This window comes from Neovison vison, chromosome 1, assembly GCF_020171115.1.
Source record: "Neovison vison isolate M4711 chromosome 1, ASM_NN_V1, whole genome shotgun sequence".
NCBI classification, from domain to species: domain Eukaryota; kingdom Metazoa; phylum Chordata; class Mammalia; order Carnivora; family Mustelidae; genus Neogale; species Neogale vison.
This window is the reverse complement of record NC_058091.1, coordinates 238,455,626-238,469,955: the sequence shown is the minus strand read 5'-3', so window position 1 is coordinate 238,469,955 and position 14,330 is coordinate 238,455,626. Positions and strand designations below refer to the sequence as shown.

Below are 14,330 nucleotides of genomic sequence, written 5' to 3'. Positions count from 1 at the left end.
GCGGAATCCGAGCCGGGCTTGCGGAGCGCTCCTCCCCCTCCCCTTCTGCTTCCTTTTCCCTCCCCCTGGAGCGGCGGCGGCGGCAGCAGGCAGGCAGCGGAGCCAGGCTGAGCGGCTCTGAGGCGAGCGGAGGAGCTGGGATATGGGGCGTCGGCGGGGACGGAGGGGCCAGGAGCCCTCCGGAGGGCCTACGATCGGAGCGGCCCCCGGCGTTTGCTAACGCGTGAGCCGTGGGGGAGCGGGCGCAGGGTGGCACGAGCGGAGGCGGAGGCGGGGCCCGGGCGTGGAGCACGGCTGGGAAAACTGCTGCCTCCGGCCCTGCCCCGCGGCTCCCACCTCCGCCGCGGCCGGTGGCTATGGAGCTGGGGGGTACCCGACCTGGGGCGAAAGAGCATCTCCGACTCCGGCCGCCCATGTCCTGGCTGCTGCCGCCGCCGCCTCTCCTGCTGCTACTGCTGCTGCCGGGCCCAGCGGCCTCCCAGTTGCGATACTCGGTGCCGGAGGAGCAGGCGCCCGGCGCGCTGGTGGGCAACGTGGCTAGCGCGCTGGGGCTGGAACTGCGGCGCTTGGGGCCCGGCTGCCTGCGCATCAACCATCTGGGTGCGCCCAGTCCGCGCTACCTGGAGCTGGACCTGACGAGCGGAGCGCTCTTCGTTAACGAGCGCATTGACCGGGAGGCGCTGTGTGAGCAGCGGCCTCGCTGCCTGCTCAGCTTGGAGGTGCTGGCGCACAGCCCGGTAGCGGTGAGCGCCGTGGAGGTGGAGGTGCTGGACATCAACGACAACTCGCCGCGCTTCCCGCGGCCCGACTACCGGCTTCAGGTGAGCGAGTCGGTGGCCCCTGGAGCGCGCTTTCACATAGAGAGCGCGCAGGACCCCGATGTGGGCGCCAACTCCGTGCAGACCTACGAGCTCAGCCCCAGCGAGCACTTTGAGCTGGACCTGAAACCCCTGCAGGAGAACAGTAAGGTGCTGGAGCTGGTGCTGCGGAAGGGCCTGGACCGAGAGCAAGCCGTCTTGCACCACCTGATTCTCACAGCTGTGGACGGCGGCAGTCCAGCCCGCTCGGGCACGGCACAGATCTCCGTGCGTGTCCTGGACACTAATGACAACTCTCCCACCTTCGACCAGTCCACTTACCGCGTCCAGCTTCGGGAGGACGCCCCGCCAGGCACGCTGGTGGTGAAGCTGAATGCCTCGGACCCAGATGAGGGTTCCAATGGCGAGCTCAGGTACTCCTTGAGCAGCTACACGTCGGACCGGGAGAGGCAGCTCTTCAGCATCGATGCCAGCACTGGGGAAGTGCGGGTAAGTGGAGCGCTGGATTATGAGGAGGCCTCTTCCTACCAGATCTATGTGCAGGCGACTGACCAGGGTCCAGTGCCCATGGTGGGTCACTGCAAAGTGTTGGTGGACATTGTGGATGTGAATGACAACGCACCAGAGGTAGTGCTCACGGACCTGTACAGCCCAGTGCCTGAGGACGCTGCGTCCAACACCGTCGTGGCCCTCCTCAGTGTCAATGACCAAGACTCGGGCCTCAACCGGAAGGTGAGTCTGGGCCTGGAGGCCTCTCTGCCTTTCCGACTGAACGGCTTTGGAAACTCCTACACACTGGTGGTGAGCGGTCCGCTAGACCGGGAGCGTGTGGCCGCCTACAACATCACAGTGACGGCCACCGATGGGGGAGTACCCCAGCTCACATCCCAGCGGACGCTGCGGGTTGAGATCTCTGACATCAATGACAACTCACCAAGCTTCCTCCAGGACTCCTACTCCATCTACATCGAGGAGAACAACTTGCCAGGGGTGTTGCTCTGCACTGTGCAAGCCACAGACCCAGATGAGAAGGAGAATGCGGAGGTGACCTACTCCCTCCTGGAGAGGGAGATTCAAGGGCTGCCAGTCACCTCCTATGTCTCCGTTAACAGTGCCAGTGGCAGTCTTTATGCTGTCAACTCCTTTGACTATGAGAAGTTTCGGGAGTTCTTTGTGACCGTGGAGGCCCAGGACAAGGGGAGTCCACCACTGAGCAGCACTGTGACCGCCAATGTGTATGTGGTGGACATGAATGACCATGCCCCCCACATCCTGTACCCTACCTCAACTAACTCTTCAGCAGCCATTGAGATGGTGCCTCGGACTGCCCCTGCCGGCTATCTGGTCACCAAAGTCATAGCCATGGACTCAGACTCTGGCCAAAATGCTTGGCTCTTTTACCATCTGGCCCAGACTTCTGACCTGGACCTCTTCAAAGTTGAGCTACACACAGGAGAGATTAGGACTACCAGGAAGATGGGAGATGAGAGTGGAACTACTTTCAACCTAACGGTGGTGGTCCGAGACAATGGAGAGCCATCACTGTCATCTTCCGTGGCCATTACAGTGGCTGTGGTGGACAGAGTCTCCAGAATACTCCCGGATACTCAGAGACACGTTAAGAGTCCGCGGACATATTCTGAAATTACGCTCTACCTGATAATAGCATTAAGCACAGTGTCTTTTATATTTCTTTTGACAATCATTGTTTTGAGCATCATCAAGTGCTACCGCTACACGGCATACGGCACCACGTGCTGTGGGGGCTTCTGTGGAGTGAGGGAGCGCTGCCCCGTCGAACTCAACAAACAGGCCAATAACAATATCGATGCCAGGATACCCCATGGCCTCAAAGTGCAGCCTCACTTCATTGAAGTGCGAGGGAATGGCTCCCTCACCAAGACCTACTGCTACAAGGCCTGTCTGACAGCAGGCTCAGGGAGTGACACTTTCATGTTTTATAACACAGGGGCACAGACAGGACTGGGGCCTGGGGGTGCCCAAGCAGCCACGAGTGACAGCAGGCACCTCACAGGCCAAAGTGGGCAGAGTGCCGGGAACCTGATTATTCTCAAAAATGATGCTGTTTCTCAAAACGAGGTGAGATAGCAGTCAAGGGGTCATGCGTTTTCACACATCCCCTCCCCATGCCCCAAGTGTCATTGGCTTCGTTGAGTTACTAACAGTGATGGGGTTACCTGGTAAACTGAATATATATAGTACCTGTGACTTGATTATAATCTGTGTTGTTCCCTCGCTAGAAAAGTAACATCAGAGAATTGTTTTACTTTGTTTTCTTTCCAGAAGTATGAAGCCTTGACCATAACAATGTTGGAGAAATAAGGATTGGTTTTAAATATTTGATGTTAAAACAGAGCTCTGCAGAGGGCTGGAACAGGCTTGAGAATAAGATGATGCCATACTGGGTAATGTTTTGAGATTCAAGGAGAAATGGCCTCTGCTGTATCATCTAGAGGGAAAGTTCTCTTCGGAAGTACTCTAGGAGTGTTGGTTTTCAAAAAGCTCTGAGACCTCTACAGGTTGTGGTGGTCGACTCTGCATGCTGTCCTTGTTTATACCTTGAAAATTATCCAGTTACTATTTCTGGTAATTGCGCCGAACTGATGTGATAGGATCTTCTGGCAATTCATGTCAGAGGCCATGTAGACTATGGATCTCACCTTGCAGCCCAAGTATGCTTTGGCTCATTGATACGGTAATTCTACTGCAGGGACTACCTGAGGAAATGAAGGATGGTAAGGCAAAGAGACCAAGAGTGGATTTGTCTGATTGGGCTACGGAGGTATTAGAACAAGTGGACTGAGGAAGTGGGGATGTGCTGGATACCAGGACAAGCTGGGATTGGGGAGAAGGAGAAAAGAACTCTCCTGTTTGTCACCTTTCTTGGCATAGGGCACGTTCATTGTAATATGATGTCCCTGCAGTAGATTAAATGTAATCTGTAATCTCCTGACTCCCTGTGGACAATTTCAAAGGTATTTAATGAGATGTGAAGTAGCCTCTCAAGTCCTTTCTATCTTTGTGAAATGACAGAACTTCAAGGAATAGTCCAACATATTCCAAAGCACATGTTCATTTTCTGGATCTAAGATTTAGTTTGCAATGGCTAGAAAAGCCTTGGAAAGTGGATGGCTTGCTGTACATCAAAGACAGGTGTTGATAAATGCACAGGTTTTAAGTTTTGTGTTTTAAAGATTTATTTATTTATTTATTTGAGAGCGAGAGAGAACATGAAGGTGGGGGTTGGGGAGGAACAGAGGGAGAGAGAGTCCCAAGCAGACTCCGTGCTAAGCACGGAGCCTGACTCAGAACTCGATCTCACAACCCTGAGATCATGACCTGAGCTGAAACCAAGAGTCGGACACTTAACTGAGTGTGCCACCTAGCCGCCCCTTAAGTTTTAAGTAGGCAAAGGTCACTTGCTCATTATTATGAAGAAGGTATGTAAATTACTGGATGGTGCATGAATGTGTGGATGTGTTTGTGTAGTGTGTCTCCATATGCATGCTTGAAAATAAAAAATAGAGGTCTGCTTTGTGATACTTTGAAGTTGTATTTCAGAAACCAGAATTTTGTTTCATCCATAGTGATAAATTGTTATTATCCCAAGCAACTACTTTGTAGCTAGGACTTTCAGAGGTGCTACAAAAGGAATTAATAATATTTGTTCCTCCTATATTTTTGTGATGTGTTTTCATTGACATTCCAAAGCTATCTTTTTTTTTAATGTCCACAGTTTCACATTCTAAATTCCTGCTAATCTTAAGGAAAGTAATGCATACAATACAGAATAAAGCCCAGATGGATAGAGTATTTCCCACGTACATTGTAAGTGGATGTATCAGAGAAGCCTGCTAGTCAATATTAAGCAACCACTGGAGGCCGATTGCAGATTAAGAAGAACAGGGGGACAAAATCAAGGAGTTTCCAGAATTCTTTAGATCATCGCTTTTGGAGGCATGTAAAAAGGCTTAGCTTACAATAAGGATGCTGTAGACATTTGGTTAACATATTCTTGTGAAGCCCCTCTGGGCCTGGGGTGGGCTGCAGGTGGTGAAGAGGCCGGGAGAGCATTGCCACCAGCTGTGAGCTGGAAGCTCAGCTGAAGGACACTCTTCCCCTCCTCCAGGCTCAAAGCTTGGGGCAGTTTGATACATGAACTATTTCTGTCTTACACTGACCTGTGTGTTAATACGGACTTTGATACACAAACCTTTAACTGAGGGAGAAAAGTATGTCAGAAAAGTGCTTGCTCCTGTGGGATTTTGGCAGGAGAATGAATGCATGATTTTAATCAAGGCAGATTTCTGCCAGCCACGTTCAAAAGTCTGGTGAAGAGCCCTAAGATCTCTAGCTCCTGAAATTATTACAGTTAGGAGGAGGGAGTGAGTCGGGTCAACATGGCAGAATGGAAGCAGAAGTCACTCAGCTCTGAAAGTCATGACTGCTAGATCAACCTGTTAAACTCCCACGGTAGGCTTTCTCTTTTCCGTACCCAGTTATTGCAGATGGCGGGGAAACTTCATGCCGTGTGCGCACGTTAAATGAGATGAAAATGATAAAGGATGAGTAAAGGAATCTGCACTCAGTGACCACTATGCTATATAAAAATGTTCTGCTCTGCGATATATGTGTGATTTCATTCCCCGTAAATCATACATGAAAGAAACACTTACCAGCATCTAGCGTATAAGAAAATAAGCTCAGAGAGGTTAAGTAACACACACAGTCATTCTGTTAGTCTATTTTCGGTCCTGTCTGTGTGATTTCAAAGATTATGCTGTTTCAAATAGTATGCGTAAACAGAAATCCCAATGTTTATACTCCTTTTGTTATGTGATAATCTGGCATTTTGGCTACTACGTATGGGTTCACCTAGTAGGGTAAATTGACTGCTTTTAGGAGAAAGAGTAATTCCTTGCATAAAAGTAGATCACAGTCGGGAGGATCAATGTGTAAAAATGTTACTATCAAGCTGATATCTTTTTGTTTATCTGCTTCACTTTGGCATAGACTGTGGCAATCTTTCATCTCTGTTCTTTTTCTGATTTCTCTTTTTTGCTTATTAAACAGCATTTAACATCAGACTCTAATCTTTTGATAGATTTTACCCCCAGTGAGCTGATTTCATGAGCCATTTGTGCAGTGAGCTCTCCGAACTAACTTTTTGGCAATGGGGCAGAATTTCTCTTTGGAGATTTCTGAAAACCTGATATTGAATGTGGTTGGTGCCCCTTTCAGAGCCTCCAAGAAAAGGAAACCAAATCTTAAAGTAGATTCTGTGCCTTTGTGGTCCTGTGACTCCTCATGAGTCACTCTGAGTGCTCTGGGCAGATCTGTCCAACTGTGCTTCTGTGGGAGCGGGTGGCATAAGATGTGGAAATCACAAGACACTAGCAGGAATCAGTTTGCTGCCATTTCTTTTCAAGCAATTTGTAGCCATCGGATCTTCCATATTTCTGCCACTGTTTATACACTTTATATACTAACTGTGGGTGCAGTGATTTGAAAGAGCTAATTCTTCTTCTAGTGGCACCTAATTTTTTCCCCTAGGACCAACCTTTCTATCTGGTGACTCTGTCCTATATCAGAATTTACACTTAGTGCAAAGGGACATGGTGGTGAATTCATGAAACCTGTGTGATGGTCAGAATAGGCAAAGAAATTCTATCTGTGAACTTCTATTCCAGTGTTCCATCCTCTCACGGCTGCTTTTGAGTGGTGGGCTACTTTGTTTTGCCATTTCCATATTGGTTATAGGACTGTTCTGAGAAAAGATTCTCTTTGGTCTGGTAATGTAATAATTTCTTCAAATTACCTCCTTCCTTGCTTTTTCTGCAGATCTGCTGAGCCAGATGGAATTATGGCTGAGCTCTTCTCTGCCTCCTTATCTTGCAAATATTCTGATTGATGATGAAACCTATTTATTGTAGCTTGAATGTCATTGGCTTACCCTTTCCTCTGACCCAGGGGTGAGCTGTTACATGGGCATCTGGTCTACCTCCAAACACTGCAGGGACACAGCCTGGCATATTATAAATTGCCCATTGGCATGCTGTCTGCTTGACAGAAAAGCAGAGTCAGTTCTGGATACTTGCCTTGGTTTGCCACCAATTTCTGCTCTCAATGAGAGGTTAGGATGATGTCATTTCGCAGATATTTGAGGAAAACTTGCCATTACTGAGTCCAGAGGTTTCGATGAATTTAATGGAGATTTACAGGTGTCTTTGAACGTGACTTTTGTTAGGAATTCACCTGGTTCAAACTTCCTGTGTATATTAAGTATGAATATAAATTTAGTTTGTCCATATGATCATATTTTTAGCATTATAACCTATAATCACTATTTCAAAAATCAAAGGGCAAGAGGATTCCTTAGCAAAATTTCAAATCTGCTCACCTAAAAATTACAATTTTTTTCTTTCAGGAATTTGAACTTGACAAATGCAAAGAAATATCTGACACTGCAAAGGTGAAGAAAAATGTTAGTTCCTTGGCACACAAACAACATCAGTTCCTTTCTGGCCTTGCAGGGTCAGGACTCTGGGCTCCAGGGAAGTGAAACTGTGAGTGAGGAAGTAACTGCTGTGCTATCAGGCTGTGCCTCCAGAATTAAGCAAACCTAGCCTTTTCTGTTGTACTAGAACCCATTAGTATGTTTCAGTACTATATTTTTTTACTTTCCTTCTTCATGGATTAGCAAGTGACTTCAGAGGAAAGTAATTCACTTGGAATTCTTGTATTTCTTATCTTTTCAATTGCTTTACTAGAAGACTAGTATGTAATATAACAGTGATTATTTTAAATGTTATACTCCTTCTTGCCTTATTGACCCAACGGTTTATATATTCATTTTCTATTGCTTTGTAAGAAATTGCCACAAATCAGTGGTTTAAAATAGCTCCCATTTACTATCTCAGAGTCCTACAGGATGTGAGTGGGTTCTCTGCTTAGGTTTTCACGCAGCTGAAATCAATATGGCACCTTGGCTGAGTTGTCTTCTAGAGGCTTTGGGGAAGAATATGCTTTCAAGTTCATTCAGGCTGTTGGCAGATATTACTTCTTTGTGGACTCCATACTTACCTAGGGGTTGTGCTCAGGTCCTTGCCTCATGATACCCTCCATCTTTGGAGCTAACAGTGGAGAATCTTCTCTCCCGTGGAATCCCTCCAATGCTTCAAATCTCTCCAACTCTGTCTCTGATCTCTACACCCAGATTTAAAGGGCTCATGTGCTCAGATCAGTCTGGCCCAGATAATTTCCCTGTTTTAAAGCCAAGTGTGTCATATGACATAATCCAAGCAAAGTAAGAGCCATCATATTTATTCTTGGAGATTATGCAAGGCACATACATCAAGGTGTAAGGATCTTGGGGGGGAATTTTAGGATTCTGCCTCTCATAGTTTATACTAATGATCACAGAGTATCAGTGTGAAAAATCTGCAGGATACATCCTTAATAGAGTCCCTATAGGAAGAAAAGGAGACATTGCATGTAGTTTCATGTCTCAGAGGACGGTTTACCAATAGCATCAGCATGGATTCCATGACAAGGAGTGTCATTTCCTGAGTGGTCCTATGATTTTTTTTTTTTCTTTTTGAAGGAGATAAACTTTTTTAAACCTATTTTATTTTAAATTTGTCTTGAAAGAGGTGGTTCACCCTTCTATAGCTCAGATATTTTATGGTGTAAATAATAAATAATATCATTACAGGATAAGTTAAATCTTTGTTATAATTTTGGTAGAAACTTAAATGGCTTCTTGCTCTTAATTAATGCTACGTCACCTGTATGGACTACCTAAATCAGTTTTTCCACATCTGGAGTTTTGTGGCTATTAGTCTCCTGAAGGACTAAGCTTTGAAACAACAGAATGTAGTGGGGCTTTCCACTAATTCCAATTGGAGTTAATTAATTTCCACTTAATTCCAATAGGAATTAAGCATACTTCTGGAATTTATCATCAAGTGTTAGAAAACTAAACAATCACACTTCATTCAAATCCTTAGTATATGTCCCCAATGTGTCTGGTATATCAGTAGTCAACTTTTAAACTTGAGTTTCTGATTTTAATCAAGCTTGGTTTAAACACACATGTATTTATTTATTACTTGAAATTTTGTGTCATTTAAAAATAAACCAGAATCTGGGAAACTCAGATGTGACAAAGAGAAAAAAGAAGTATAGTTGGCCTTTGAACAATACAAGATTAGGGGTGCTAGACCCAAGCACAGTTGTAAATCCAAGTATAAATTTTGATTCTTCAAAAACTTTACTAATAGCCTACTGTTGCCCAGCAGACTTACCAAGAATATAAACAGTTGGTTAATACATATTTTATATGTTATGTAAATATTTTATATGGTGTATTTTTATATATTTTATATGCTTTATATTATATATAGTATAAATATAATTTTTATTTATATTGTGTATATACAATATAAATAAATATATATATTGTATGTTATTTATATTGTATATACTTTACAATAAAGTCAGCTAGAGGGAAGAAAATGCTATTAAGAGAATCATAAGGAAGAGAAAATACATTTACAGTACTATATACGGTATTTATTGAAAAAAATCGACATGTAAGTGGACCAGTGCAGTTCACACCTAATGTTGTTCACGAGTCAACAATACATGTCATTCCATGTAAATTAGTCTAAAACACAGACTTTTGTGGGACACCTGGGTGACTCATTCGGGTTAAGTGGCTGACTGTTGGTTTCAGCTCAGATCATGATCTTAGGGTCCTGGGATGGGCTCTGTCCTCAGTGAAGAGTCTGCGAAAGTTTCTCCCTCTTTGTCCCTCTGTCCCTGTTACCCACTCCCCCGCAGTCCCCTGCCTGGCTCACATTTTCTCTCTCTCTCTCTCTCTCCCCCAAATAAATAAATAAATCTTTTTTTTTAATGCACAAACTTTTGTGTTCGGGAGACCTAAATGTAACGATCAGCCAAACCCACCAATCAGGCAAGTGATTTAATCTTTCTAAAGCTCAGATTTCTTATTTCTATAAATTTAAGTACATTAATGTTACTCTTGCATAATAGTTTATTTGTTCAGAAACATTTTTAAAACCTACCCAATACCTGAACCATGTGAAGCTCTGAGGACATAGCTCCGTATTATGAATATCTGAGGATCTTCATATGTTTTATGGACGAAACAGATACACCTTATATAGAATTAATGATCTAAAAAAAGTGTTAGGGTAAATGCAATAGTATGTTTAAAGTGCTTATCCTATTGCCTAATATTGTGTGGAAACTTAAAACACTGTATATTCTTCCTTTCCTTTTCCCTGCCCAGTCTTTCTACCGTAAGACATGTCATAACTACAATTCTGATAAATGAATCTAAGAAGCACCTTGTTGCTGATGGACTATTACAGAAAATAGCATGACAAGTTATAGTTGAGGAAGTGAGGTTGTGTAGTGAACTGAGTTCCTTTTTTTTTTTTTTTTAAGATTTTTATTTATTTACTTACTTATTTGGGAGGGAGAGAATGAGAAAGAGAGAGAAAACACAAGTTGGGGAAGGAGCAGAGGGAGAACAGACTCCCTGCCAAACAGGGAGCCCGATGCGGGACTTGATCCCAGGACTCCAGGATCATGACCTGAGCCGAAGGCAGTCGCCTAACCAACTGAGCCACCCAGGTGCCCCAGGAACTGAGTTTCTCAGTCAGTCCTACTAGAACTGTGCTTTTCAGCAAAACGAGGTTGGTGCTTTTCAGTCCAAAGATGAAGTCACAGCAGTTTCCATCACAAATGTTACCCAATCACAGAAAAATTGGCAACATTTACCTAATGAATATCCAAGTCTTTATTAAAGGAAGGTTCTCACCGTTGACACTAGTGCTGCTGATGGTAAAGGGAGAGATGGTGATAATTGGATTAATAGGAATTATTTCAGTTGTTTTTCCAGCTTTACAGAATGAGTTGCAAATCGTTTCTCTTTTGGTCACTGCAACACCGCTAGTAGAAAATGAGAACCCTTTCATTTCATCTGTAGAGTTTTATGCTACTTTAGATGGAACATCCATAGAATGCTGTGAATTTGACCACCAAGGATGATATTCCTATCTTGTCAGTGACTGGAAAGGACTGGAGAGGGCAGTTAATGTATGGGGACATTTGCAGTGAAGTATCTTAGAGTTGTAGCTTTTTCTGGGCCTTGACTTCAGCTAAGTTTCTGAATACCATCCAGCCACCTGCAAGTCTGTCTGGGAGTTAACATGCTGATCACCTCTTTCCTAGGTGTTGTGGGAAAGTGTGGCTATGAAATACTCTGCATCCTTTGAATAAACAATAAAAAGGATAAGAACTAGAATTGCTGACATTTTGAAGTAGTTTATTGGTATTGCTGTGGCTTTGTATCTACAAAAATGATCATTATAATCCAGAGGAATTTTTAGAATACAATCTCCATCTGTTCATCTTTCCACTCACATAGACTTCAGTATTCAGTGACAGAGCCACTTTAATCTCTGCCCATGAAAACATGTTGCGGGGAACATCCATCATGGGTTTTTTGGTAAAGATTTCATTTGTTTTTGAGAGAGAGAGAGAGAGAGAGAGAGAGCACGCTTGCACAGAGGGAGGGGCAGAAGGAGAAGCAGGCTCCCCACTGAGCAGGGAGCCCTGTGGACCCCGCCCAGGATTGTGACCTGAGCTGAAGGCAGATGCTTACCTGACTGAGCCACCCAGGCGCCCCTCACAGGATTCTTTTATAACAAAATTTTTGCTAATACATACTGGATAGTGATGGTGGTTCGTTTTGTCCCCAGTGATTCCTGAGTACCTTCTATGCAACCTATAACTCCTCCAACAGTCTTCAGGGGCCTATATTTTCCTTTTTCGTCCTCTCCACTTGGAATTGACAGTTTGTGGACAAAGGTAACAGATGAGCCAGACCCTTTTTGCATTTCAGGCACTCCCTGTTAAGCAGTAAGAGCTGAGCAGCAGTAATTGAGGGAGGAGGCCAAACACTCTGCAAAGCAGGGAGCGGGTAGGATTTTATGAAAAGGACTGTGTAGCAAAACAAGTTCAGACTCCCGTCGTGGTTTGTTTTCCTCTCCCTGGGATTCCTCTCCAAGCAGCAACAGAGGCAGTTTTCAGTCGCTGGCTTGCGACTGGGCCCCATCCATCCTGGGTGGGACATGCTGCAGTCTGCAAAGCCGGCAGCAGATTGCAGTCCTCTGCAGCGTGGCCGGCCAGCAGAACTCATGGAGTCTTGAGCCCTGTTCTAGCTAGAATACCAAATGGGAGACCTTCCTTTAGTGAAGCATTTGAAGGCAAAACAATGCAAGCTTTCCCCGTCTCAAAATAGCCTGCCCTCCCTCTAGTGCTGCTTTAGGAACATGGACCTGTTTTGAGCAAGGCGAAGCCACAGCTGGTCCTCACAGCATCATTAAATCTGGTTTTTCCATGATATGGAGTCTGTGGACGGACTCCGATGAGCTCATTTTCTCCTGAAGTGCTATATATATAGGGATAGCATCTTAGAGTTGCCCATAAAATGGCTCCTTCGATACTTTTTTCAGATATGAGAAATATTTTGGAAACAGGCTAATTAGTCACAGGGCAATCACCACTCTGCCTTATTAACAAAACCTCCCTTTGTGATTTTTTGCAGCCACGACAGCCCAACCCCGACTGGCGTTACTCTGCCTCCCTCCGAGCAGGAATGCACAGGTATGTAGTTCCTTCCTTTTTCTTTCTGTCGGGAGAACTTTAACTTTGTACGGCTCGGACACATTCTGTGTCCAGGGGCTGGAAACTGCTGTCAAACTGAGAAGTTTTAGATACTTTTCCAGGAGAAAATAGTTCCTTTTGTCTCCACATCTCTAATTGAAACATTGGAAGTAGTGCTAAATGCTTATCAAGGGCTGGCAAATCAGAGTTCCCTGTAAAGTTACAGAGACAGGCTTCTGGGTACTTTCTCCCATTGAAAGTTCTGTAGGGAAATAATTACAACTTCCTCTATCCCTTCCCCACCTGTACTTTCTGTCCCTCCCTTAGAAATTATAATTAATCCTGATGATTTTGGACCCGAATATAAGTATGTGTTTTCTACCTTAGTTTTCTGTCACACGTTGACTCTTATATCCTATTAACCGCAATAACTGGCTGTTATTCTTGTTCATGTTCATCCGTTTTAGAATCTCCTTATCTTTCCCATCTTGTTACTCTCTGGTTCCTATCGATGGCGTGGGCTCTTTAGCGGATGAGCCATGTGAAAGGCCTTTATTGAATATCTGGAGACCAAATCTATCTTATTTTAAATGAAACTAGAGTAATAGTATTACTCTAAGACTCAGATTAAATATAATTTTGGTTTCTCTACTTTGTCTCTTTGACAGTAATTGATTAACTACCATTATCCCCAGAGCTGATTTAGTGCCATAGGGCCAAATAAAAGATTCTTTACTTTTGAGTGTCTTTGGAAACCAGGAAACTAATGATCACTACCTGCAAAAGGATTTTGTTTCAAGGGAGGAATGAACTCTAAACTTAAGCCCCTCAAAATGTCTGGGCAACAGTTCAGTAGATCTTTAGCAAACCTACATCAGTCTCTTAAGGGAGAGCTTACAAAGTATGTGTTAAGTTTATGAAAAATTAGAGCGCCTGGGTGGCTCAGAAGGTTAAACGTCTGCCTTTGGCTCAGGTCATGATTCCAGGGTCCTGGGATCGAGCTCTAGGTCGGGCTGCTTCTCCCTCTCCTTCTGCCTGCTGCTCCTCCTGCTTGTACTCTCTCTGTCCAGTAAATAAAATCTAAAAAAAAAAAGTCAATGAAAAATTAGTTTTAAGTCCATTTAGAAATGCATTAAAGTGAAATAAATTAACATAGTCTCAAGCATTACATTATAAGTCGAGCAGAGATCATTATAATGGGTGCTATTTCTCACCAAGAACCAATCAGCGAAGGCCTGAAGATCAGCAATGGGCATATCGAGATGTCACATTGGAACCTGGGTCATAATTTTAGCCCAGAAAAACTTGTGTGGATGTTCGAATACTAGTGGCAGGAGGGCTCTTCCTGTTTGTTAGTGACCAGCTCATGCTTTTGCCTGCATCTGAGCTACTACTGCTGCAAACCATGCAGTAGGGAAAAGCATGGTTTATAATACCAGCTTTTTCTCTCCTGGCTGAACTAACTAGTGCTTTACTTGAAAAGTGTCAAAGCCACGAGATGTGCCTTTAAAGCTACATTTGAAATAAAATGCTAAAACATATCACTTCCTTACTCCATTTTCAAGTGGGGTGGGGGGAGCCAAGTACGTTCCTATTCAGGTTTCAACTAAGATACCATGAGATATAAGTAGGATGAGGAATGAACTAAAAAGTGCAGTTAAATGTAACTTATTCCTCATAATACAGTATACTGAACATATATTAGAGTTGTAAACTCAAAGAATACTCTTCTCTTTTAACACATGTGCTTGGCTTCTTGGCCGTTCTGGCCTCAGACCTCATGCAACTGTT

The 14,330-nt window shown here is 44.3% G+C and overlaps 2 protein-coding genes across 6 annotated transcripts in view; both read left to right on the top strand.

The window, feature by feature from the left end:
• Positions 1-14,330, top strand: part of LOC122890444 (protocadherin alpha-C2) — a 113,675-nt gene that overhangs the window by 67,769 nt on the left and 31,576 nt on the right. For 2 of the 5 annotated variants that reach the window (XM_044226067.1, XM_044226054.1), the window contains exons 1-3: positions 320-2,918; positions 7,267-7,311; positions 12,481-12,539. In XM_044226067.1, the coding sequence (XP_044082002.1) occupies positions 357-2,918; positions 7,267-7,311; positions 12,481-12,539 (2,666 nt within the window). In that variant the 5' untranslated portion in view covers positions 320-356. Of the gene's footprint in view, positions 1-319; positions 2,919-7,266; positions 7,312-12,480; positions 12,540-14,330 lie in introns of those variants that run through there. The other 3 variants (XM_044226083.1, XM_044226075.1, XM_044226062.1) reach the window with 2 other exon arrangements.
• The window catches only part of LOC122890468 (protocadherin alpha-12-like), a 91,652-nt gene that overhangs the window by 75,918 nt on the left and 1,404 nt on the right, over positions 1-14,330 (top strand). Inside the window, 1 exon segment of the mRNA XM_044226095.1 lies at positions 12,481-12,539. The gene's annotated coding sequence lies outside the window, so the exon portion shown is untranslated.